The sequence below is a fragment of the Xenopus laevis genome, chromosome 8S (assembly GCF_017654675.1).
Source record: "Xenopus laevis strain J_2021 chromosome 8S, Xenopus_laevis_v10.1, whole genome shotgun sequence".
Taxonomy (NCBI): Eukaryota; Metazoa; Chordata; class Amphibia; order Anura; family Pipidae; genus Xenopus; species Xenopus laevis.
In genome coordinates this window covers 41,327,826-41,353,582 of record NC_054386.1, presented here as the reverse complement: position 1 = coordinate 41,353,582, position 25,757 = coordinate 41,327,826, and the positions used below count along the sequence as shown (strand labels likewise).

General features: G+C 37.0%; 1 protein-coding gene across 1 annotated transcript in view; it reads left to right on the top strand.

The window, feature by feature from the left end:
- Positions 1-10,494, top strand: part of LOC108700522 — a 35,265-nt gene extending 24,771 nt beyond the window's left edge. The window contains exons 8-10 of the mRNA XM_041574673.1: positions 6,599-6,755; positions 7,418-7,596; positions 10,183-10,494. Of these exons, the coding sequence (XP_041430607.1) occupies positions 6,599-6,755; positions 7,418-7,596; positions 10,183-10,377 (531 nt within the window). The 3' untranslated portion in view covers positions 10,378-10,494. The remainder of the gene's footprint in view (positions 1-6,598; positions 6,756-7,417; positions 7,597-10,182) is intronic.
- Positions 10,495-25,757: the final 15,263 nt, after the last annotated feature.

The following is a 25,757-nucleotide window of genomic DNA, read 5'->3' as shown; positions in this document are numbered from 1 at the left end:
GCTCTGTGGTTAAATTTTAGCTGCTACTCCTGCTCTGTAATGTGGCAAAAATACGTAGCTCCTTATGTGAAACCTGACACCCCCACCCCCTCCCTCCTCGGTGCTGATAAACATACCGGTGTCCGTGCTTCCCTGCTGTTTGCTGTTGTTCTTCCTATGGCTGACTCCTAAACTACGATAAAATTCACACATTGAGTCCTGCAGCCCCTGACAACTGCAGAAACTGGGGATATCGCAAGAGAAGTCTGCAGGGCTGATTCTACCCATGATGCCTTGCTCTCACGACTTTCAGTAAAGTCGGGCTTCAGTGAGGACATTTTCAAAAGTAGTTCTAAACTGGTTTTTACTGAGATTTGATTGAAATAAATGTGTTATAAATGAGTTATGTGGTTCTTTTTAATAGTCTTATTACCTTCCTAGTGTTAACACAATGGTGACAGGTTTCCTTTAAACACATTCCGCTGGAACTTCACAAATTGGAGTCGGCTCGCTGGCAGGAAGCTTAGATATACGGTCTGTATAAGCCTTATCTTTACTTGATTTGTATTCAACCAGCACCGGGAGCATGTTTGGCCAATACATCATTGAATAATACGTAGAGCAGAACTGCATAATTGCACTATACCGATTGCTATCCCGCCAAACATCTAACGGGACTGAACAGTTTGTTTCCGTCTTATACACATGTTTGATCATGGGCCAATAGACTTCAACTCCATGAATTATGCTTCAAATACCACACTAGACAACACCAGCACCAGTAAGATTACTTTGGATGACATTTAACCTGACGGGCCGGTTGGCCTCATCTGTTGAATATATCTTACTTAACATGCTACATTAATCATTGTGCACCACAAGGAATTTACAACTTGGGAACTAACCCCTGCACACAAACATCGGACTAACTAGATTCAAGTTGGTTTACTAACTTTGTTATGCTCATAAAAAAGTGGCTATTATGCTCACTAACACACTGTAGCATGAACTTTATCGAGCTACCAACATAGTGTTAAGTTCAAGTCCACATCATTCATTTTTTCTTACATCTGGTTTCATTTATTAGGTGGTGTAGTCTAGGAACCTCAAAAAAGGGGGGGTCCCTCCTTTCAGATGCAGTACTGCTTGTTTTTAAAATGATTTTATATATATTTTCATGGCATGGTTGTGAATAAATATTGCCTTTTAATACTATATTGAAATACCTTTTGTCATATTGCATTACCCAGCAGCAGGAGTCTTTGGGGGTCAAGTCCCAATTTTGGCTTCATTACACTCAATTGTTTGTGGATACCCCAGCCACTTCTTAATTTAGTTTGCTCTCCTTGAATTTCAGGTAGTTGGTGAAGCTGTAGCTTCCCAGTGGGATGGAGCAGCTTTCTGTGCTGCCTTTCCTTCTTTTACCAAAACTGGAATTGAAAGAATATCAATTTGATTCTTCCGTTCATAAGAATACTTCTTGGCTTTCCATGTACGGATGAAGAAGTTTACTTCTTGACCCTACATCAGTAGATTTCTAGACATGACTGAAAGGTGAGACAAGTCACACAGTTAAAGACACATTGCTCATTATTTCTATCTTGGGGAGGAAAATTGGCAATTAATTATTTGCTCTCTTTTTTTGTTTTATCATAGCCTCCGCTTCCTGTTCAAACACATTTTCCTTGGAGGTAATACGTCTAATGCGACTGGCTACGAGGAAGTCCTTTAAATACACCTGGTGGATGACAACTTGATGGTAACAATATTGTATTACAATCTGTAGGTTCATAATGGACTGCAGTTGACAGAGTATTATTTTCAATGGATACTTTGTGGATTATTTTAACCACCTAGCTTTCTGAAATCAACTCCTAATTCTTTTATATGATTGAATGGCTCAAATTTATTTATTTTGTATCTATTTGTGATCAGCAGTTCAGTGCTCCAAATAAATTATAAAAGTATGTGAATTTCAGTGCAGGTATATGATCTCTTATCTGGGAACCCAATATTCAGTAAACTTCACATTTTAGGAAATCCATCTTCTATAGAGTCCATGTTAAGCAAATAATTCATATTTTTGTTCAGTTATTTCCTTCCTCTCTGTAATTATTCCTTGTACTTGATCCTAACTAAGCTGCATAATTTCTTATTGGCGTTAAAATATCCTACAGGTATGGAACCTGTTATCCAGAATGCTCAGGACCTGGGGCTTTCTGCACAATGGATCTTTCAGTAATTTGGAACTTCATACCTTAAGTCTACCAAGTCTACTAGAAAACCATGTAAATATTAAAGAAACTTAATAGGCTGGTTTTACCCCCAAAATTAATTATATCTTATTTGGGATCATGTACAAGGTACTGTATTATTATTACAGACAAAAAGGAAATAGTTTTTAAAAATTTGGATTATTTGGGAGTCTATGGGAGACAGCTTTCTGTTATTCAGATCTTTCTGGATAACTGGCTTCGGGATAATGGATCCCATACCATGTTTAACTGTTAGTTAAGTCATAGTAGTACAAATGATGAAAAACTCCATTATGCAGAAAACCTCATCTCTCCAGTAATCTAGATAATTATATACCTCTTATTTTGTTGTCCTTACATTTTGTATAGCCATATAATGAGGAAATATTAATTTATACAACTTATGCTGGGAGTTTAGCACAATCGAAAGACTTCAGCCTACCAGTCTGTACAAGTTCCAAAGACCAGAGATATTTTAATGAAAATATTAATTGAGATTTTACAATTCAGAAATTATTTCCATTTGCTGTATTAGATCGCTACCTAAACTACGTGAGTTCAAATTGGTGAACTGTTCCATGTCGCTTTGGCTTTTGCATTAACACCGAAATCAACAGAGCATTTAGCCAAAATACTAGAATATTTGTGTATGTTGAAATGAACATTTTTCAATGCTTATGGTTTGCAATGCCATTTTATAAAACCCCACTAGAGTGTGCCAGAGCTATAAAGGTTTTGCATTCAGTCATTTTGTTTGAAAAACACATTATCCAGAAAGCTCCAAATTACGGAAAGGTCATCTCCTACAGACTCCATTTTATCCAAATCATCCAATTTTTTCTAAATTATTTCCTTTTTTTAAAACAGTATCTTGTACTTGATCCAAACTATCAGCAGCGCTGATTTAAGGCTTATTAGAAGCAAAACCAGCCTGTTGAGTTTATTTAATGTTTACACGATTTTCTAGTTAAGGAATGAAGATCTAAATTATGGAAGGATCCATTATCAGAAAAACCCCAGGCCCTGAGAATTCTGGATAACAGACCTGTACTGTTGTTTTAATTTTTAAAATTGTTCATATCAATAAATATATATCATTTCTTTAAAAATATTTATTTATGCAGCCACAAGCACTGAGACTTTGTGATTTGGTTCCCAAGATTCTGGAATACATTAGAAATGGTGTAAAATGGTCTTGCTGTATATCCTCTACTTTGAAAAGACAAATTAACCTGATATTTCAACTGTAATCTCAATATTGCATGCACAAAAATGCAGATGTTCAGCAATTCATTACCCATTTTTCAAAGTGTCATGTTAATTCATTTGTTTACATTAAATATTAACATATTATTAAACTTGCTGTAGTTTAGCCCTTTCAAACACACTCAAGTTCACCCAGAAAAATAATCCTTGTTTTTTCTTGTTTGTATTGTGTGCAGTGGATAGCTGCAATCCATTATAGATCTATAGGGAATGTAAAGCATTATTTCCTCTACTGTGTATAAAATGTAACTTACACCATGTGGATATAATATGACATAATTTGGTTATACAAGCCTTTCTCCTGCCATAGCACACTATAGTGTAGGAGATTTATTTATATGTTTTATATTTTTTTTTTGTCCATTTATAACCTGTCATATATGCCTTCATATTTTTATATTGGCTGTTTTTACAGGTATGACTTACCTGTGCTGAGCGGAGAAGAACAGGCTGTGTATGTTCAAGTCACAAACACAAAACTTGGCATAGCTACTATGTGAAGTCAGGGGAAATTTGAAGAGAAATTGGTGTGCATGAGAGAACTGTACCAAGTAAGCAATCCTACTGGTTAGAATATCATTTGCATCACCCAAGTAAATAAAGCATCAGTGCAAAGAATGTCCCTGTATTTCTAATAGTCTGGTAAATCATGACATGAAATCAGTCATGTATTTTATACATGTATTGCAGGGATCAGTTGTAGGCAATGTATATTAGTTTTATGACCCAACTGACACATGGGAAGCTGAATCCAAGCAACCGTCACTCAAAAGGTAGCGTGTAGCATAGTGATCCCCAACCAGTGGCTTGTGAGTAACATGATGCTCACCAACCCATTGGATGTTGCTCCCAGTGGTCTCAAGGCAGAAGCTTTTTTTTAATTAAAGCTTTATTTGCATAAAAATTGCAATATAATATTTAAATATAATTATATTTGCATTTACGCTGCCACACAGAGCCTCCTGTAGACTGCCAGTCCACATAGGTGCTACCAATAGGAAATCACAGCCCATATTTGGCATCCCCAGGAACTTTTTGCATGCTTGTGTTGCTCCAATTTTTTTTCTTCTTGAATGTGGCGCATGAGTAAAAAAGGTTAGGGATCCCTATGTACCATCTGCTTTTATAATCTTCTGTGTAAAACAGAAAAATATCACACCAACTCACTGCATTTCGTCATGCTCCAACTGGTAGGTGTACGAAGATCCCACCAGGTGCAGTTATCCCTTGGCATCTCAAACTGTAGCAGAGACTTACAGAGAAGATAATGATGATGTACCGCAACACTGGAATTTTGCTAAAAGCTCTCATCTTTATTTCATACAAGTAGAAACACTCCCCATTCAACACCTAACAAGTTTTGGGCTCTTCCACCCTGGAGGCAATCTATGATAGGGCAGATGCATCTATGGAAAAGGACCTTGGAGTCCTTGTAGACAGGCCTGGACTGGGAGTCAAAATAGGCCCTGCCATTCCAAGTACACAGAGACTCAAACAGCCCCCTACCAGCCCAAAACAGCCTCCTACCAACCCACTATATGGTAACTTTCTATGGAACCATACAGCAGCCCCTCTGGCATAAGCCAGAACCCACAGATTGCCAGTCCAGGCCTGCTTGTAGATGATAAACTTGGCTGTAGCATGCAATGCCAGTCAGCAGCAAGGGCAAATAAGGTATTGAGCTGTATTAAAAGGGGCATTGATTCACAGCAGAAAGGGGTCATTCTTCCAATGTAAAGAGCACTGGGAAGGCCCCCTCTAGAATATGCCGCACAGTTTTGGTCTTCCGGTGGGCCCTGGCCCCCCCAGTTCGACCAGAGAAGGGGTGATAGGGGTGATATAACTATGTATAAACATTTAAGGGGATCATATCTCTCTAATGCTTTATTTACCAGTAGGTCTTTCCAGCTGACACAAGGTCACCCTTTCCGATTATAAAAAAAGAGGTTCAGCCTAAATATTCTGATGGTTTTTTTTAGCAAGTGGTTAGATGTCTTTTTAGCAAGTGAGGGAATACAGGGTTATGAAAGTTAGCTCATAGTACAAGTTGATCCAGGGACTAGTCCATTTTGGAGTCTGGAAGAATTATTTTCCCCCTCTGAGGCAAATTGGAGAGGCTTCAGATGGGATCTACTGAATCAACTAGCAGTTAGGCAGGTTAAAAAAAAGTTAAAAGGTTGAACTTGATGGACGTGTGTCTTTTTTCAACCTAACTTACTATTTTACTATGTTACCTAAAATGCGTAAGACATTTAATGATGCCTGTTTATATTTGTATGACACTGGAGATCTGGAAGCAAAAGACTTTTGGCTTTGATTTGAATATGGAAATTGGGGTTTGGTAGAACCAAATCTGAAAAGAATGGGTTTGGTGCAATTTTAAGTATTTATGACCTCCAAAATCTTCTGTTTAGTATGAAGAGATGTCCTTAAATGTAATCTGGCCCATAATCATGGTGTTAAATAGGTGTCCCTAGACATCAAAATGTTCAGGAAAACTCTGCGCCAAGAAATGCTCTGTGGCCCTGGTTGATATGTTTAAGTGCACAAATGCTACTTTTTACTGAAAAACCTGGAATATACAGAGATTGTTGAGCTGGTGTAAAGGGGATCTATCACCCAGACATAAAAATATGTAAAATAATTAATTTTCTAATTAAACGTGAAACCCAAATTATTATATTTATTAACACATCTGTGCCCATTGAATAGTTATAGTCTATCGGACAAACATCTGGCTTACTACTTGGAAAAGGTATAATATATCCACATGACTTGGTACAACTAACACACCACTGTTCTACTTTTGATGTGACAGGGGGTTATTTATCAATATCCAAAAAGTTCTCTGACCAAATCTGCACGTATCCCCCCCATTTATAATTTTCCCGAAAATTTCCTGTGCAGGGAAAAAAACGTGGAAAAATCCGAATACTGGGACTTTTTCAGATTTGATGTCTGAATACCGCAGCTTTTGATGCCCGAACACACAGAGTTTTTCAGAAACCCAGCACATATCAGGATATCTTCGGAACATCTGCCATTGACTTCTACATGAACTCGGCAGGTCTGAGTTGGTGTTTTTTCCCCTTTAAAAGTACAATCATAAAAAATCGGACAAGCAGCTGGTAATTTCTGGATCAGAGTTACTAGTCAAGGAGGAAGATTTCCCGGGGCTCATCCTTCAGCTTCTAATACACCTTCATGAAGTCTGGGCCTCCAGCAATGATGTCTTAATGGCATATGAGCAACAGGGTAAGTAAGACTAGCTCTCAATATGAAAAAATAAGGTTAGAGATTAGTGATATTTCATGCCAGTCTCCACCAACACAACATAGTTTGCAGAGGACCAAAATAATATGATATAAAGAATTTCCGCATTTCAGCACCCGCAAATGTTTTCGCAAAACTGCTTCAAAAATTCAAAGGTTTCGGAGAATCAGGACAGATTCACCCATCACTACTGGTCACCTGTTCAAAAGTGAGAATCCTATTCATTGCTATGGGCTAGGACTTTTACTACATTATCCACATACCTTCTCATATGGAACCTAAGAACATTCTGAAGCAAATTTCTTGAACTACCCCTGACAAAACATTAGTCACCTACTAGAATGTTTTTTTTTTTTTTATACTCAAGCAAAACAGATTTATCTGTATTGCCCTGGAGAAAATTAAATGTTACAGTGTTTTCTATGTGCTTTAGTGGTCGCTAGACATACATACAGAAAGGCTAGCGTCACTTGGTTTACACAAAACTGGTACTGAGATGCAGGGACTATTGCCATCATGTATTATGGCTGGTAACATCACAGGAGCATTTTAAATATATATTAAATGTAGCCTTTATTTCCTAGAGACCGTTTCAGGGGGTAACATGTTTCATAGTTTGCGTTCTGGGATAGGGGTAATGTTAGCATATCTTGGAGATTTGGTTGTTCAACCTCACTTAATAAAAGTGTCCACTGCTTTCAGCCACATGACAACATCAGCCACGTTCCTTGATGTCTGTCCAGAACACCTGGTCCCCTGTCCTCGTAGTCATCTCCTAAATGAATTGAAGAAGCTTGGAAACCGTGTTGCCCTTCTCCTGCACGTATGTCCCCCCTAGTTTCTTTGCATTTTTGTCTTACAAGAGACTTGCCTCACAGCTCTGAGAAAAGTCATGTTGTTTTCCATGGCTGTGAAAGAGTTTGTGGTAATAGTCAGCAATAAAAAGAGTGAATGGGCTTTTAAGGGCACTGCTCATAAATATTTTACATGCTGTGAATCTGAATGAAGATGGGAACATAGAGACTTGGGGAATTTATCTAATGAGCTCTGTTGTTTTCCTTCCTTTAGCACATTTTCTTCCTAAAACTGTAACATTTGCACATCACTGCTTGATTAAATGTCCTTGTTACACCTCAAAAATTAATGTTTTCTTTTTTTTACCAAGACTTCAGGTTCCTGTGACTGATCTTAATATTATGCCTAGCACATTTCTTGTAAATAGTGGATGTTTTCTCCTTAGTGTTTTTAAATAGTTTTCTCTGAAATAGGCAATATAGTGTAATGATCCAGCTTACTACAAACACAAAATATTCTTATTACAGTGCTTCTTTAAGGGGGACATTCACATATAATTTTAACTCCTCTAAGGTACAAATGTGGTTTACTAATTTATTATTCAGTTTATTATTTAAAATCAAAAGACCAAGGATCTCTTAACTACGAAGTCTGGCTATTTTTGCACCCAGAACTCCCACCCTATCAGATTAGTCTATGAAATGCTTTTCATTTCATAGAGTTGAATTTTCTGCAGGTGAAACTCTACATTTAATACTCATTAAAGTCCAGATAAGGGAATTGGGTAGAGGCTTTGGCCTAGCCACTCGCCAGTGAAATAGTCAAAAATAAATGGAAAGCCAATACCTTGTCTGCTACAAACGGGTGAATCCCAAACTTTATTCCATGGTGCTCACAACACTTCAATGTTATGAACATTGAAGTGTTGTGAGCACCATGGAATAAAGTTTGGGATTCACTCGTTTGTAGCAGACAAGGTATTGGCTTTCCATTTATTTTTGAAACTCTGCATTTCCCTTTTGGCAAATATATTTCGTAGTAAGAAATTTGATTTGAAAAATTTATTTTGTATAGAAATAATGCAAAAAAAAATTGAATTTTCGGTGAAAAAGTTGCAGCCAAAAAAAAAAATTCAATCAATCAATGCAAAATATATTGGCAACCACAACATGAGGCACAGTTGAGCACCTTGAATAGTTATAGACTGGGTAAAGATGTCATATTGACAGTAGACTGATTGACTAATAGGCTACTTAAAGGATAAAGGGGGAGCAAATTATCTTTCTGGTAATATATCTAGCATTATTAAATTATACCAAGCAAGCCACAAAGAAGTTGTTACCAAACCTTTATGCAAAAGGACAATCAATATGCCCCATGTGCCAGACTACATCCTGTCAATAAGAATAAGGAGCACTATGGACCATTCCTGATGGTTGATTAATTAAGTGGTCAGCTTGGGAAGATCTTTGGCATATGCAATTCATGTCAGTGGTAAATGGCTGGCAGTGGGTTTTGGCTGCTGTGCCCTCATGGAGTTTCTGTAAATATTTTTCAGACCATAGGTTAATTGGCAGGTCACAAAAGTCAACCTGGTTTTAACTGTTCTTGTATATTACTGTTATGCTGTCACGTATATTACTGTTATGATATCACAACTGTAACATTAAAGGGGGAGTTCACCTTAAAGTTAACTTATAGCATGTTACAGAATATCCTATTCCTAGCAACTTTGCAATTGGTTTTCATTATCGTTTTGTTTTTATTATTTTTATTGTTTGCTTTCCTTTTCTGCCACTTCCCAGCTTTCAAATGGGGTCACTGACCCAGGCAGCCAAGGAACTATTGCTCAGTGGGGCTGCAATATTAGTTATTGTAACTTTAAACCCATTTTCTGGTTTCTAAAGTAAATAAAACTCTGCTAAACAAAACACTAAATAACTTGAATAACCATAGAAAATGAAGACCATGTGCACATATCTCAGGTTATTCAAAGTTAATTTAAAATTGGACTACCCCTTAAAATTTGTGAGATGCAGGCTGAAAATCAAGCAAGAATGATTTGTGAATGTTTTCCAGATAACCATATACTTTAGACAATTTCTTTTTCAAGCTGATAAAACACAATTCCATTTCAAATTTGTATCAAAATACATTATGGCAAACATGTTAAAACATGATCTGCATATTTTTAAGTGATAACAAGTGAGAACTTCTAAACTGCATAAATATTAATGTGCAATAAAACATTGTTCATTACAATTGTGCCAAAATGTATAAAGGTTTGGGTTTCCCATTCTATAACTTTAGAATAATGCATCTCTCAGATATTGAGTGCTGATTACTGTTTTTAACATAACATTTACATATACAAAAACTGTTCTGTGATTGAGCAGTACTTGCTCAGTGCTGCAAATAACAATGGATACACTATTTGGGTTTATACTGGGCTCCTTATCTCGCTACAAGATGAATCACCTGTGGGTGTAGACTTCTGATATGTAGAATACAAAATTAAAATTATTTTTTTATCACAAGCTGCTACCCATGGCCGCCTCTATGCCTGAGCTTGAATGATGCTTCTTCTATGCCAACTGTTCTTTTATTTACACAGGGATGTGAATGTGACATTATGTCAATGATAAAGTCATCCAAGATGCAGATTAACCAATCTGTCACTGCCATTGCTGCAAGGCTTGGACAGCTTTCTGTCTCCAGGCAACCTCTGCCTACGGGGCAGGCAGAGGTAAATGTGTCTCACTTATGTTTCTATCCTGACATAGAAAGATTAGGTTACAGACTAAGCTGAAGGTCCATATCTCAGACAAAAACATTTACAGTAGCTCCCTTACAAAGGTTTGTAGAATATCAACTTATCAGAAAAACTATCATTGACCATCCCTAGGCCAGCATTGGATACTTAATCTTTTGTTCAAGCATGTAGCTCTGCTCCAGCTGTCATAACCTGCTCAAGATATCAAGACACCATGGGTAAATAGGCTAAGAGGAACAAGATACCAAGTTAGAGAATGCTAATTTGAGATGATTAAAGAAGAATCGTCAGGATAATATAGTAAAAGGCATACCATTGGGCTGTGTAAGCCATAGCAGCCAATCGTATTTTTATTTTCAAACTGCAGAGTAGTAAATGCTACCTTCTTATTGGCTGCTATGGTTACAAGACTAGTAGCAAATATTGCAACTTTTATTGCATTACCTCAGTGATAGTTTATATTTGCTTTTCAAAACAGTATTGATTCTCTACTAAAGCTTTTGGTGTTTATGTATATTGTTTTGTGTGTGTGTTTATGGGTACACACTGTTCCCAGTGTTGTTTTAGTATTTGAATATGTTTGTTCTTTTTATCACCAAGTTCATTTCTCCAAAGATCAAAGAAATGTTTATTGATGCAGTAGAAAAATCCAGTCGGGCTCAATTTTTTCATCTCAGAGAGATTCTAGCTCTTGAAGAACAGTGCCAGAAGGTATCTGCCAAGAGTCACAAGGTATTGTACAATAATGTTTCCATCTTTAGGCTGTTCTCTTTTGCTTCTCATAGTGTGCTGCCTTAAAACAGTCATATATATTCTATACCACGTGGAATAAACTGTTGAAGCTCTATGAAATTTTTTTTATGGTTTGGCATTAGCCTGCGTCTTGCTGGGTCTTGGGTCTATTTTTCAGTTTCGTCAGGCCCTGTCTTGCAAACTCTTGAAAAAAACATATTTACTACAAAAAGGAAGTGCCTTTTTATGCTTTTTGTGGTCTGCTGGTTACAGATTCCACCAGGCTAGTTGTTAGAGCTCTGTGTATAATGTGTATAGACTCAAGAGGGCAATACTTCTGCGTCTTTTAGTGCTGGCAACACATCCTTGTTGTTTGTTGAAAATTACAAAATTGCATTTACTCGACACAGTACATAAACCGGTATAGGTATGGGATCCATTAGCTTACAGAAAGGCTATCTCCCATAGACTCCATTTTACCAATTAATCCAGATTTTTAAAAATGATTACCCTTTTCTCTGTAATAATAAAACCGTACCTTGTACTTGATTGAACTAAGATATAATTAATCCTTATTTGAGCCAAAACCAGCCTATTGGGTTTATTTAATGTTTACATACTTTTTAGTAGACTTAAGGTATGAAGATCCAAATTTTGGAAAGATCCATTATGCTGAAAACTCAAGAATTCTGAATAACAGGTCCCATTCTTGTATTAATTGTAAAAATTTTAATACCTTACCCTATAATGTAAATCCCCAAATCATAGGAAAAAAACTGAATTTAATAATTATTACACTTATATAGTAGGTCCAATTTAATTAGAAAATGATATTTCTAGCAATGTATTGTTGGCTGTTACGATAAAACGCACATTAGCTCTTTCAGTAAATAGCTTCTTAGTTATTTGTGTTATTTGTTAACATGAACTTCTGATACCAATCTGCAGATATATTATTTTTATGGCATAAACAATGGGTGAAAGTTTGAGTTCACTGTTTGATAAATATGCTTCCAAAATCCCATAGGAATGAATGGAAAGTGGGTGAATATTTCTGTGATGAGCTTTAATCTCACATTTTGATCAATCTGCTCCCAAGGTTGTATCAACCCCACCAACACATCTCTAAAACTCCTCTAGCCTGTGACATCCTTTAAACATCCATGTCTGGCCTCTTTCCTGTAATTGGTTGCCTTGTGCATTAACCTGAAGTTGTCTTTAAATTGACTGAGAAGTACCTTTTTAAAGTCAAAAGGGCAGTTACATCACTCCCTGTATCAATAATGTACTATGTACCTCTTGAAATCCTAGTGTCGTTAGAGAATTTACTTGTTTGCATGCTTTGTCTTTCATAAAACTAAAGCAACTTCCACTTATCCTGTCATTCTCTAAAACATATTCCTAAATATGGTTTCTCAACCAACCTTCAGATAACTTTCCCACTACAGATGGCAAATTTGCAGGGCTGTGCTTGCCAGATTTAGACCTTTAAATATTGACTTTAAGGTGGCCACACACACCGCTAGCACTGCTTTCTTGACAAAGTACCAAATGAGTAGATATGTCCCCCACATGCTGGACCATATTGGTCTAATTCAATAGTTGGCCCTAGGACCAATGATCAAATCATTAACCAGGTCCTATAGAGACACGTGTTTGACTGCCTGATTTTTATCAAGCCTTTTGGTGGGCTCCATACTTGGGAAGATATGCTTGCATTGGTGGACTTCATGATTGAGCAGATTGAGATCAGACAATCTAATCTAAAAGTTGGTCCTAGGACCAATGATCAGATCATTCATCAGGTCATATAGCAAGACACATTAGATGAGGACCATATCAACCTGCCTGATTTTTATCAAGCCTGTTGGTGGGCTCCATACTTGGGGAGATAAGCTCCCATTGGTGGACTCCATGCTTGGCAAAGGGGCGTGTCCCCTAAATGTTGCATTTCCGCACAATAAACCAGCAGGGTGCTCCCTGCAATGCTAATGTCACCAAGACAACTCACCTGACTGGCAAGTTCTTTTATTTGGTATTCTAGGCAGGTTTTGTTTTCACTTGCTCCTTCACTTGTTTATTTTCAGGCCCAATTCCAGCCTCTTAAGGCTCAAAAGGCCAAAGATGTCCAAGATCCTGCAATCCATGAGCTCTACTGTTTTTATTCAACTATTGCATATCATCTTACTAGCCTTACTGAGGCATGGAAGGAGCTTTCTCACAAGGGGCTACAATTTATAACAGGTAAAATGTTGCAAGTAATAGCAGGGAAAGATGGACACTTATTGGAATTAAAACAAGTTACTCTCACATATAAAATAGAATAAAATGTTTTGTATTCAGGACTACCTCACGAATCAACATGAATTTAGGTGTGAAATTAAAAGGGAGCAGCCACATGCATGAAAATGTATCATATCACTGTGGTTATTTAGTAGGTTTCACCAAAAAGTGCTCTATTTGCACAAAGATTTACAAGTGAACTTTTCCTTTGAACTATGGCAAGCTCTGTTTTCACCTTTCGATAAATAAGCCCTTAGGCCATTAACAGACGAGGAGATCAGTTGCCCCATGATTAATCTCCTCTAATGTGGGCAACTCCAAATTATTTCCCACTGGCAGTTATGTGAATCCCAGGTGGAAAAACATGAGTCAATATGGGCAACTTCAGAAAGCCAAAGTGACTTGTATGTTTTGCCACAGGCAATTCACATTATTGCAGATAGAAAGACAGAGATTAGTCATCCAAGCTAAAGGAGATAAATCGTGGGGCAACTAATTGCTGTCTGCCAAGGCCTCCTTGTGTGTGTGTGTGTGTGTGTGTGTGTGTGTATATATATATATATATATATATATATATATATATATATATATATATATATATATATATATATATATATATATATATATATATATATATATATATATATATATAATATGTAACACCTCTATATTATTTTATTAAAGTTCCCTGGCCTTGTGTAGTGTAATGTAGTTACTGCAACATATACGTCCATTGTACTTTAACTTCACGCCGTATGCTAATTAGGCATCGAGCTGTTTATCGTATTATCGCTAGCGCAACTTTGCAAGCGTTCAGAACTTAAATGCAATTTTGGATTTTCGTGAATTAGCGTTGTCCTTCAATAGGTGCAGCACACTCGTGTCATGCCAAACAGACTTTAAAAGTACATGTATGGGACCTGTTATCCAAAATGCTCGGGATGTTTTGGATTTTTCCAGATAATGGATCTTTCCGTAATTTGGATCTTCACACATTCAGTCTATTATAAAACCATGTAAACATTAAATAATCTCAATAAGATGGTTTTGCTTCCAATAAGGATTAATTATATCTTAGTACAAGGAACTGTTTCATTATTACAGAGAAAAAGCAAATCATTTTAAAAAATGTGTATTATTTAGATAAAATGGAGTCAGTGGGAGATGACCTTTCCATAATTCAGAGCTTTCAGGATAACAGGTTTCCGAATAACAGATACCATAACTGTAGTCGGCACAATTGCAGACGATTTGTTGCACTAGATATGCTGAAGCAATGCTGTAATTCTGGGTAAAAAATGCAATATGGGGTAAAACATATGGCTATTGTACATACAAATGCACTTTGCTCACTACACTTGCAGATGAAAATGAGCCCTTTTCTCTCTATCCCTAGGAGATTGATGGATGAGGAACTGTCAAAGGTACAGGAAGAGTCATATAGATTTTTTTAGCACATATACAGTGTTCATAATAATAGCAGTGTGCTTAAAAATAAATGTTTTTAAATATGTTTAAAAAAAATGAATAAAGCTCAAAATCATTATAATACCTTTTATTTCCATACACACAAATGCATTGTAAACACTGAACATTCTATTCATGCAAAACATGAAGAAAATGTTATCAAATTTGTGTTATTCCTTTGCAGAAAGTTAAGAAAGGGGAATATTAGGCTGTTCCAAAAAAATAGCAGCGTCTGCATTCTTCCTTACAAACTCAAACATTCACTGTATAAACTGAAAATGTTTCGAAATGTTGCTTTCCTTTGAATAACTGAACTAATATTTAGTTGTATAAGCAGTGTTTCTGAGAACTGCTGCACATTTGATATATTGAAACTGATCCATGTTCCCTGGTATGAGATAAATAAGCCCAACACCATAGTATGAGAAACATCCCCACATCATGATGCTTGTGTCACCATGCTTCACTGGCTTAATAGTGTACTGTGCCTTGAATTCAGTGTCGTCTGGCAAACTGTCTGCGGCCCCCAAGACTGAAAAAGAACAATCTTGCTTTTATTAGTCCTCAAAATGTTGCTCCATTTTCTTTTTAGGCCTGTCAATGTGTTCTTTGGCAAATTGTAAGCTCTTCAGCACATGTCTTTTTTTAACAATGGGACTTTGCTGGGGCTTCTTGCAGATACCTTGGCTTCACATAGGTGTATTTTAATTGTTACAGTACTCACAGGTAACTTTACACCTTCTTTGACATTTTGGCTATTCTAAGCATTCAAATGGTAGTTTTCCGTTTTCTTCCACGTCTTTCAGGTTTTGGTTGCCATTTGAGGTAATTTTAGCTGAGCAGCCTTTCATTTTCTGCACTTCTTTATGTTTCCCCTCTCCAATCAACTTTTGAATCAAAGTACATTTGTCTGGAACAACCCATTTTACTGATTTTCAGAGAGAAATGGACTATAACCAGCATGCACTTCCTTCTTAACCAGCTGCCTTCCTTCTTTAACATATAACTGTAGGTAGAGTGGAATGTATACAGTGGTTAACTGTTTTTAACGAGAATGTATGCACTTTATAATCATATTCACGTGAATAAGAAAGTGAAGTTCTTCCCTGGCAAACTGAGGTGTTCTGTCTTTTCACCTTATCATAAATACTGTATGCTCCAGAGTGTCTGACCATATCCAGCATGTATAGCCATCCTTACACTGGCAAGCAATTTAATTTCAGTGCAATGTCAGCACACAAGTTGTGAGCATAGGCATTTGAGGCAATGTGTAAAGTTTGCTACAGGTATAGTAAGTCAAACAATAATATGTGTATACTCACAAATCACTCTCCTTTCACTCATTTAGGACAGTGTTTTTTTCATAATTCACCTGCTAGAAGGATGGTTATGGAACTTGTTGTTCTCGAGCATTACAGCTTGTCTACTTTGTCTGAGCCTTTGTGTGTATGTGTTGTTAGGTATATAACTTTGGTTCAATTAGTGCAGTTGGGGTAAGTTATTATTGGGCTCATGTATTCTCACCCATGCAGGGAGGGTTTAAGAAGGGGCATAACCCTATAGAATGAAGCCTGCATGGGGACAGAGGCCACTCACTTGTTCCCCATGCCGTTCCTTTTGATCATGCAATCAGCTGCCTAGAAAGAATGCCATTTGCATGACAAATGAACAGCGTATAAGTGAAAAGGCAGAGAAAAGGCAGTATGCTGCTTGGAACCACATGAGCAGGACTTTCATTTCTCTTTGGATATACTAAGAGAAAGCAAAACACACAGCCCTCCTGAACACCCTCAGGGTAAGTTGACTTTTTCTTGAATTTGATGAAGAATCCCATTCCATTATATAGATCATTGTCCTTCAGCAAGAAACCTACTAATTCAGATCTGCATCAGTTCAGTGCCCAGTGCACAACCTGTTTTTATATTTGTTCTGTTTCCAAGACCAGTTTTTGCACAGAACAATTGCAAAATATGTCTATTTCATTAATCAATTTAGTAAATAAGTCTAATCCTTTTTTTATTCCTTGCAACTGTCAAAGTTATCTTTGTGTGCTTTTTAATTAAATTACATGGATATATCGTCATTAATGAATGGCTCATTAGACTGACAGTTACATGTATCACATAGCTTCTCTTTGTAAGTAAAAGAAGGGAACTTCATGCCTAAGAATTGGGTTGGCAGGAAAACTTTTTTTTTTTGTTTGTTGAACCAAAACAATGTCAGTTGGCATCAGATAAATGTGACATCCTAACTGAAAGATCACACATTAAGCATATCCTACGGTTTTGAGTAGTTGCTATTTTTATCTATAGGAGAAATAAAAGGAAAGAAGACAGAATATCTTTTATATCACATTACCCTTATATCCGTCCAATGCTCCTACCAATGCTCCTACCTTCCAAAAGTTACTCCCCCAAACCCTACAGACTCAAAAAGACAGAGCATCATGGACATAATAGAAAATGGCACAGGGGGGACAAGTGAGACTGTCATGAATACTTGCAATCTGCTTTGGCACCTTTTGAAACACACTTGTGAACATTTCACAAATCCCCAGCAAATTTCTTTACTGGCAAAAAAATAAATAATGCTTAGTTTGTTTTTTAAGTGCTTAATTATTGTTGAATCTCAGGACAATTAGTTTAATAGTTAATAAATGAATAAAGCAAAACTATACCTCTAAGTATGGCTTTTGATGAATATGTTATGGCAGGATGTAAAATATAAATTGTGAACCTTACTTATAAATAAGATATGTTTTATCATTTTATCGACAGATTAATTATCCTCTTGTTACTGTGTGTGCTTTGGAGCAGATTGTTCAGTAGTTGTGCCAATCACCAGGACTGTTGTGCCTGTAGGCTAATATCACAGACCTAGAAAAGGTTCACTACATGAGGACTTTAGTTACCACCTGGAATTTGATGGTATTAAAACGTTTTATCATTAATAATAGAAATAATGAGATGCCAAGGCTCTGGTAAAAACATCTGTCTAGACAAGGAATGGTGCACTTGAAACAATACCTGACATAAACCTTCATAAAATCAGCCTACCATGTATCAGAAAATGACATAATCCTCTTGAATTTATAAAACAACTGCTTTTGCTGTTTATGTAGCTTGTTATATGGTAATTCATAGTGTGCGTCTTTGCTATTGTTTAACAGTACAAGGAAGCTTGATTAATGGGAGTTTAGTAGGTTTGTGCAGGAGAAGAGCTCAGCCTGTGACAGTGACATAACAGGTTCCCATATATATATATAATATTGCTGTGTTGCAACCACCTGTGCTTAGGGTTTTGGCACATTTGACTAGGTGCTAGGTACCACACGTGTAAATGGCAGTTTCTCGATTATATAAATACATACATTTTCCAGATGCTCAATAAGGTAACAATGCATTTAACCAGTTAATAATAAACAGTAAAATGAAAACAAAACGGAATAATCCCAAAATGATTGTGCCGTTCTAATCTGAGTTTTTTTCCCCTCTCCAGCCATATATCTCCTGGAGGGACAGGGGGGACTTGCATCTTGCCCTGTGCTTATTACATCACATTTAATGGACTATCAAGACAACTCCACCATATGCAAAAAACATCTTCCGTTAGGTCTAAAAAGCATTTTTTAGGGTATAGGAATGATGTGTGACGTTATGCAAAAATTGTACAAATTTGTTCCCAGTAGTCTTGCATATGTGGGCACTTTACTACTAAGTGAAACTTTTAATTATTTACTAAATGTACTTTTTATAAGAGGAAACTACCCCACCATATACTCGTCTGTCAGTGGACAAATTATAGGCAAATTGCTTTTTCAAGCTATATCCATTACAATGTAAAATACATTTAAGAAGTGGCTTTGTTTTCCCTGTTTATTAATATAGGGTAGTTGAATCTATATTTCATACACTATACACACACAACATCAATTGCTTAAGCTTTATAATCTGTAACTGGTCAATATTGTAATGCTTTGACACCTAATCAATTTTGTGCTGTGCAAACATACATAATTCTGCACTCTCAGTTTCTTGAATTATGCTTACATCTCAAGGGGTTTGCCGTATCTCTTGTTCAAAATGCATAATGGGACATTAAGCCCAGTAATAAAAGCGCTATAACTATCTTTTCTACATAGTTGTCTCAATTTAATTGAGAGCAGCCAAAGCATGTGTTCTTTCCTACATCCATAACTGTCATTGTAACATCCCTTTAGTTACAAGATGCTAAGCCCAAGTACAGATGTATATTCAGACCTATCTAAAAATAAAGGGATTCAGCAACTTATTTTCTGTGCAAAATACACAGACAATAAGCCACTGTTTTAAAGGTAAACATAGAGCTGGACTTGATATATTTCTCCATTACATTGGAAAAAACATGCGTGTATCATCCCTTTCCCACATCTTTTTTTGCTCTGAAAAAGAGAAGACTGGTTGCTGGGAGATAAGGCTGTTCAGTCCAGCAGCCAGGCAAAAAACTTTTTTATTTGCTTACACATGGGCTCAGAAAGATCTCCCCATATTCTATAAATGTGGTTTTGCTTTTTGTCAAACCATTTCAGAATAATCCATTTCATTCCAGAAAAACAAAATAAAAAAAGAAAACATTTTCCTTGTAGACTCGACTCCTCATTAAGGAGATGGAAATTAATATACAAGACTCCCACAAAAGAGCAGTTTTTCTAAACATATTTAAACAACCTTCATGCCTGTACCCAAATTGTTTTGTGCCAACTAAACAGTACATCATTTAAAGACGAGTAAAATTGAGCAAACCAGCTGCCACAGGCCCCCTTTAATAATCTGACTCTTGCTCAGGGCCCAATCCATAGTATCGGCTTAATTTGGCCTACCGCATGGGTGTCCAAATTGGGCAAAGACCTATTCATCTGGCAACCTGGCCAAAAGGAGAAGCTATTAGTGTATGGCCATCTTAAGGAGATGTATACATGACACTCAACTTGAATATTTTATCCAGAGCTGTACAGTTAGGTCCATAAATCTTTGGACAGAAACAACTTTTTTCAAATTTTGGTTCTGTACATTACCACAATGAATTTTAAATGAAACAACGTAGATGCAGTTGAACTGCAGACTGTCAGTTTTAATTTAGTGGGTTGAACAAAAAGATTGCATAAAAATGTGAGGAACTAAAGCCTTTTTTTAACACAATAACTTCATTTCAGGGGCTCAAAAGCAATTGGACAATTGACTCAAAGGCTATTATGAAGCAGATAAAAGCCCTGGACTTGATTTGAGGGGGGGGGGGTGCTTGTATGTGGAAGATGCAGTCAAAGGAGCTCTCCATGCAGGTGAAACAAGCCATCCTTAAGCTGCAAAAAAAAAAAACATCCGAGTTATTGCTACAATATTGGGTGTGGCAAAATCTACAGTTTGGTACATCCGGAGAAAGAAAGAAAGCACTGGTGAACTCTGAACTGCAAAAAGACCTGGATGTCCACGGAAGACAACAGTGTTGGATAATAATTGGTGAAGAGAGACCCCATCACAACAAACAAGTGAACAACACTCTCCAGGAGGTAGGCATATCGATATCCGTCTACCATAACAAAAAAGAAGACTGCATGGCGTGCATGCCTGCCAGTGGCACTGGGGCACTAGTGTTTATCGATGATGTGACAGAGGATTGAAGCAGCCAAATGAATTCTGAGGTGTTCAGAGACACTGTCTGCTCAAATCCAGCTAAATGCAGTCAAATTGATTGGGAGGAGTCTCATAATACAGATGGACAATAACCAAAAACATACAGCCAAAGCAACCCAGGAGTTTATTAAAGCAAAGAAATGGAATATTCTTGAATGGCCTGAACCCAACTGAGCATGCAGTTCACTTGTTGAAGACTAAACTTTGGACAGAAAGGCCCACAAACAAACAGCAACTGAAAGCAGAAAAGTCCTGGCAGAGCATTAAATATGAGGAAACCCAGAATCTGGTGATGTCCATGAGTTCAAGACTTCAGGCTGTCATTGCCAGCAAAGGGTTTTCAACCAAGTATTAGAAATGAACATTTTATTTTCAGTTTTTTAATTTGTCCAATTACTTTTGGGCCCCTGAAATGAGGTGATTGTTTATGCAATCTTTTTGTTCAACCCACTGAATTAAAGCTGAACATCTGTAGTTCAACTGCATCTGAGTTGTTTCTTTAAAATTTATGGTGGTAATGTACAGAACCAAAATTAGAAAAAAAGTTGTCTCTGTCCAAAAATGTACGGACCTAACTGTATATACAGTAAGTATTCATTGATAGCAGTAAAATCCAGCATCCCAGCAATGACAACAACATTATATTCCATCCATTCTATTAAAGAAATGTCTTTCTTTAATAGTGTTGTTTGGTTAAGTACAAAATTGCCTGTGTTCTCTCAGTTTAATCCAATTAATTTATATTATTAATGGCAATGAAATGTTTGAAGTGGCAATGCCTTATAATTTCACTAAATGTTGACCCTTCATCTCTATAGTCTTGCCACTCTTAATTTATAGGAAGCAAAACTTTAAATAGCTAATAATTGATCCCATAAACCTAGAACACAACTTTTAAATCAAGATTGGGTTACTGTTTGAAGGTTATTTATTTTTTACGTTTACATGGTTCACACAACACTAGGATAATGATCCCATTTTCTAACAATTGCTATTTTTTCCATGAATCTCAAAAAAATGGTGGTTTTCCACCCAGTATCCAGAAAGCTCTGAATTACTGAATTACGGAATGGCCGTTTCTCTGTAATAATAAAACAGTACCTGGCACTTGATCCAAACTAAGATAATAATAATTATCTTACCCTTATTTAAAGCAAATCCAACCAATTTGGTTTATTTAATGTTTACATGATTTTTTAGTAGACTTAAGGTATGAAGATCCAAATAACAGAAAGATCCATTAACTGGAAAACCCCAGGTCTCAAACATTCTGGATTACAGATCCCATACCTGTATTTCTAAAAAGTTTAATTTAATAATACCAAACTTCACAAGTAAAATTTTCTGAGGTACTATAGAAGTTGATGGGAGCTGCATTGATCTTATTTTACAGCTTTCGATCAATTTGGACTATTCATAATTTTAGAGTTTCACTTTGCGTGTTGATATGTTGTTATAGAGAAAACCATCAGCTGATCCTTTTCAAAGGATGTGGTCTGCTGGTAAACGGACAGCTTCAAACAAAATGATCAAAGCCCACATTTCACTCCTATTCTACATTTTTATGGACAGTAACTTCTGACATATTTTCATTTTGTTTTAAAATACTTTGACAAAATGGACTCATTCTGCTATTCATCCAAAGCAAGCTGCTTATTTTACATAACGTTGGTAAGTTGTATGTTTTACACACTTTGTTGCTGCCAGTCTAGTGTACTAATCTACAAAATATACATAGATATGACATCACAAACTCTGAATGTATAGAATCTAGTTAAAGAGAATGTCAACCCCAAAAAATACAGAAAACATAATTCTAAGCAACTTTGCAATATACATGGTTTTTGAGTTATTCTGGGGGGAACTCAGATTATTCTTGGGGGAACTCAGATTTTTTCAACATTGTTTAAAGAGTAACAACCAGGCGTTAAGAAAATGCTGCTTTCAATAACAGTTGTATTTACAAATAACTAAAAGTGCTGAAACTTTTTCATTAGGGCTCTTACACACGGCCGTTCCAACCTGCGCTCCCCTGCGTTCCGTTTTTTGGCGTTCAGCCGCAGTGGAGCGCAGGAATAGACGCAAGTAATGATTTGAAATGGGGCTGTACTCACGAAGGCGCGTGTAGGCGCCGAACGCAGGTTCAGACGCAACATGCTGCATTTTTCCTGCGTTCGGCGCCTACACGCGCCTTCGTGAGTACAGCCCCATTTCAAATCATTACTTGCGTCTATTCCTGCGCTCCCCTGCGGCTGAACGCCAAAAAACGGAACGCAGGGGAGCGCAGGTTGGAACGGCCGTGTGTAAGAGCCCTTAAGATGATGATAATTTGCATAATTTCCCCATTAAATATACTGAAATCTATCAAAACTGCCGTTTGCCAACACTAATATAAAAACATGAAATACTGGAACATCACCACATAGCTTTGATTTAATAAAAATCTTTGCATCTTTATGGCATTAACAGCAACACTGCAGACCGAACTTGGCCCTTTATATAAATTTCCTATGAAAAACATACCCACTTGCCTTCCATGTGCTGATGTATATGGAGTTGTGCAGACTGTAGATGTTGCTGCCCAATTCTTTTAGAGCAGTTCTGCCCATCCTTTTCTATGTTGCTGGCTAATTCTACATTTTACTGATGTTCAGGTTTTCAATCATATTCAAATGATGGCAAATGTAGTATATGGATTCTTTGGCTTTATTCAGCTCAAGGGCCTCCAGCTATAAAATCATTATTTAGATGCAGCTACATAAACATTGTAGGGAAATTTTGTTTTTTCTCACATGGCAAACTGTTAATGTTAGTAATTCATTGTTGTGCTTCCTCTCAGATGTGTGGCTGGTATAGCTGCTGGTCAGCACTGGGGTTAAATCAGATGCATCAAGGTAGTTAATTCTGCTAAAGCTGCTACACATTGTTGTTAGGCACAATGGATCCATATAATTCTGTGTGCAAGATTTGAGTGCTAGGGGCTATGTTGGCAGCTCAGTTCTTTGATTTCTTATTTTGAGAGGCTTCTCTGTTAAAAGCACCATGTATACAAGTTGCTATTCTCACTGATTATCTTAATTTTCCACAATTCCAGTTGGACAAACCATCTGGCTGGTGGAGAAATATCCTGCTTCCAAGCTATATAAAGCCCTAATTCTGCCATGTTCCTCTAGACTGGGGTCTTGCTGATCTTATTAGGTAAAAATGGGTTAATCATGTTGTTACAGTACGGGGCAGATTTACATATGGTCAAATATCGAGGGTTAATTAACCCTCGATATTCGACTGCCGAATGTAAATCCTTCGACTTCGAATATCGAAGTCGAAAAGGATTTACCGCAATTAGGTCTATCGAACGAACTATTAAATCCTTCGATTCAAACGATTCAAAGGATTTTAAATCAATCGATCAAACATTTTTTCTACGACCACAAAAACCTTAGAAAGCCTATGGGGACCTTCCCCATAGGCTAACATTGAGGATCGGTAGGTTTTAGGTAGCGAAGTAGGGGGTTGAAGTTTTTTTTAAAGAGAAGGTACTTCGACTATCGAATGGTCAAATATTCGAACGATTTTTAGTTCGAATCATTCGATTCGAAGTCGCAGTCCAAGGTTGAAATAGCCAATTCGATGGTCGAAGTACCAAAAAAAACATTCGAAATTCGAAGTTTTTTTTATTCTATTCCTTCACTTGAGCAAAGTAAATGTGCCCCTACGTGTATTTTTGCTAAGCAGAATAAAAACAAAAACAGATATGATTGATGAAGTCAAAAATAAAAACATGAATGAAGTACACACCTTCCAGATCTAAAATGCAGGTTGGGACCTCTTATCCAGAATACTCTGGACCTGGGGTTTTCTGGATAACGGATCTTCCTGTAATTGGGCTCTTTATACCTTAAGTCTACTAGAAAATCATGTAAACATGAAATAACTCCAATAGGCTGGTTCTGCTTCCAAAGGATTAAAGTACAAGGTACTGGTTTATTATTACACAGAAAAGGGAAATAATTTTTAAAAATCTGCATTATTTGGATAAAATGGAGTCTATGGGAGATGACCTTTCCGTAATTCAGAGCTTTCTGGATAACGGGTTTCCGGATAACGGGTCCCATATCTGTATAAGTGAAAGGTCTTTTTTTTATCTTAGTGTTGATAATTAAGAACTATAGTGTCTGATTCTTAATAATTTGATGTAGTTTCAGGGTCAGACTCCACTGCTACTTTTATTGAAACCTCTCAGGGTGTGTATGAGTACATCCGTCAACCCCTTGACCTGTGGCAGGCTGAGAAGTTATGCGAGTATAAATTTGCTTCTTTGCCCTCTGTGTCAAAAGACAGCCAAAAGATCCTCACAAAACTTCTGCAATCAAAACAGATTAACTTCCCTATTTGGCTGAAGCAAGAAGGGCTGACTGAACCACGTGAGTTTGATAAATGTTTTTGGTTTTCTACAAATTTACAGCAACACTGTTATTCAAGAGAGATTCACACACAAAGAGATATTATGTCCTTTTAAAAATGGGCATTTAATCATAACACCACCTGTAATTTTGTGTACCGAGTTGAGCAATGCACAGTTCAGAGATGGTGCTTCATCACTCCACAATCCAGCAGTGACATATCAGCAGAGTACTCTTATTTTCAGCACTTAAAGGCAACTAAATATGTATTTCCTTTATTTCAGGGACCCGACCACTTACCTCCCTGGTGTTTGAAAACAGGACAGATGTTAAATATGCAAAGCTGCTGGTTGATTTTTCACCCCTGCCAGAAATCAAAGTATGTACTTTTATTCAGTGGGAAAAGTCGTATAAAGATTTTGCCACCATATTCTCCTATGCTGTTCCAGACTTCTTCAATGAATTCCAGCTGCGCTGTATCACTAATGAGAAAGGATTTGTTCAGTTTGCTATCATAGTGCATGGGCATCACACACCATATTCAACCTTGTTCTTCAGTAATGAGCGGTGGCATCATGTCTGTGCCACATGGCAAAAACTCAGCGGCACTTGAGCATTTTATGCAGATGGGAAAAAAAAGCTGCCTCTAGCACAATCCCCACCACTCAGGATATTATTGAGGGAGGATTGTTTATTATTGGTCAAGACCAGGATTCATTTGTTGGAACTTTCAGTGGCAAGATCACTGACTTGAATGTTTGGAGGAAAGTCCTCAGTGACGAGCAAATAGAAGTGGTCAGATCTTGCAGTGTAATAGAACAGGGTATTATATATAGCTGGAAGTCACACAAGCTTCACATTG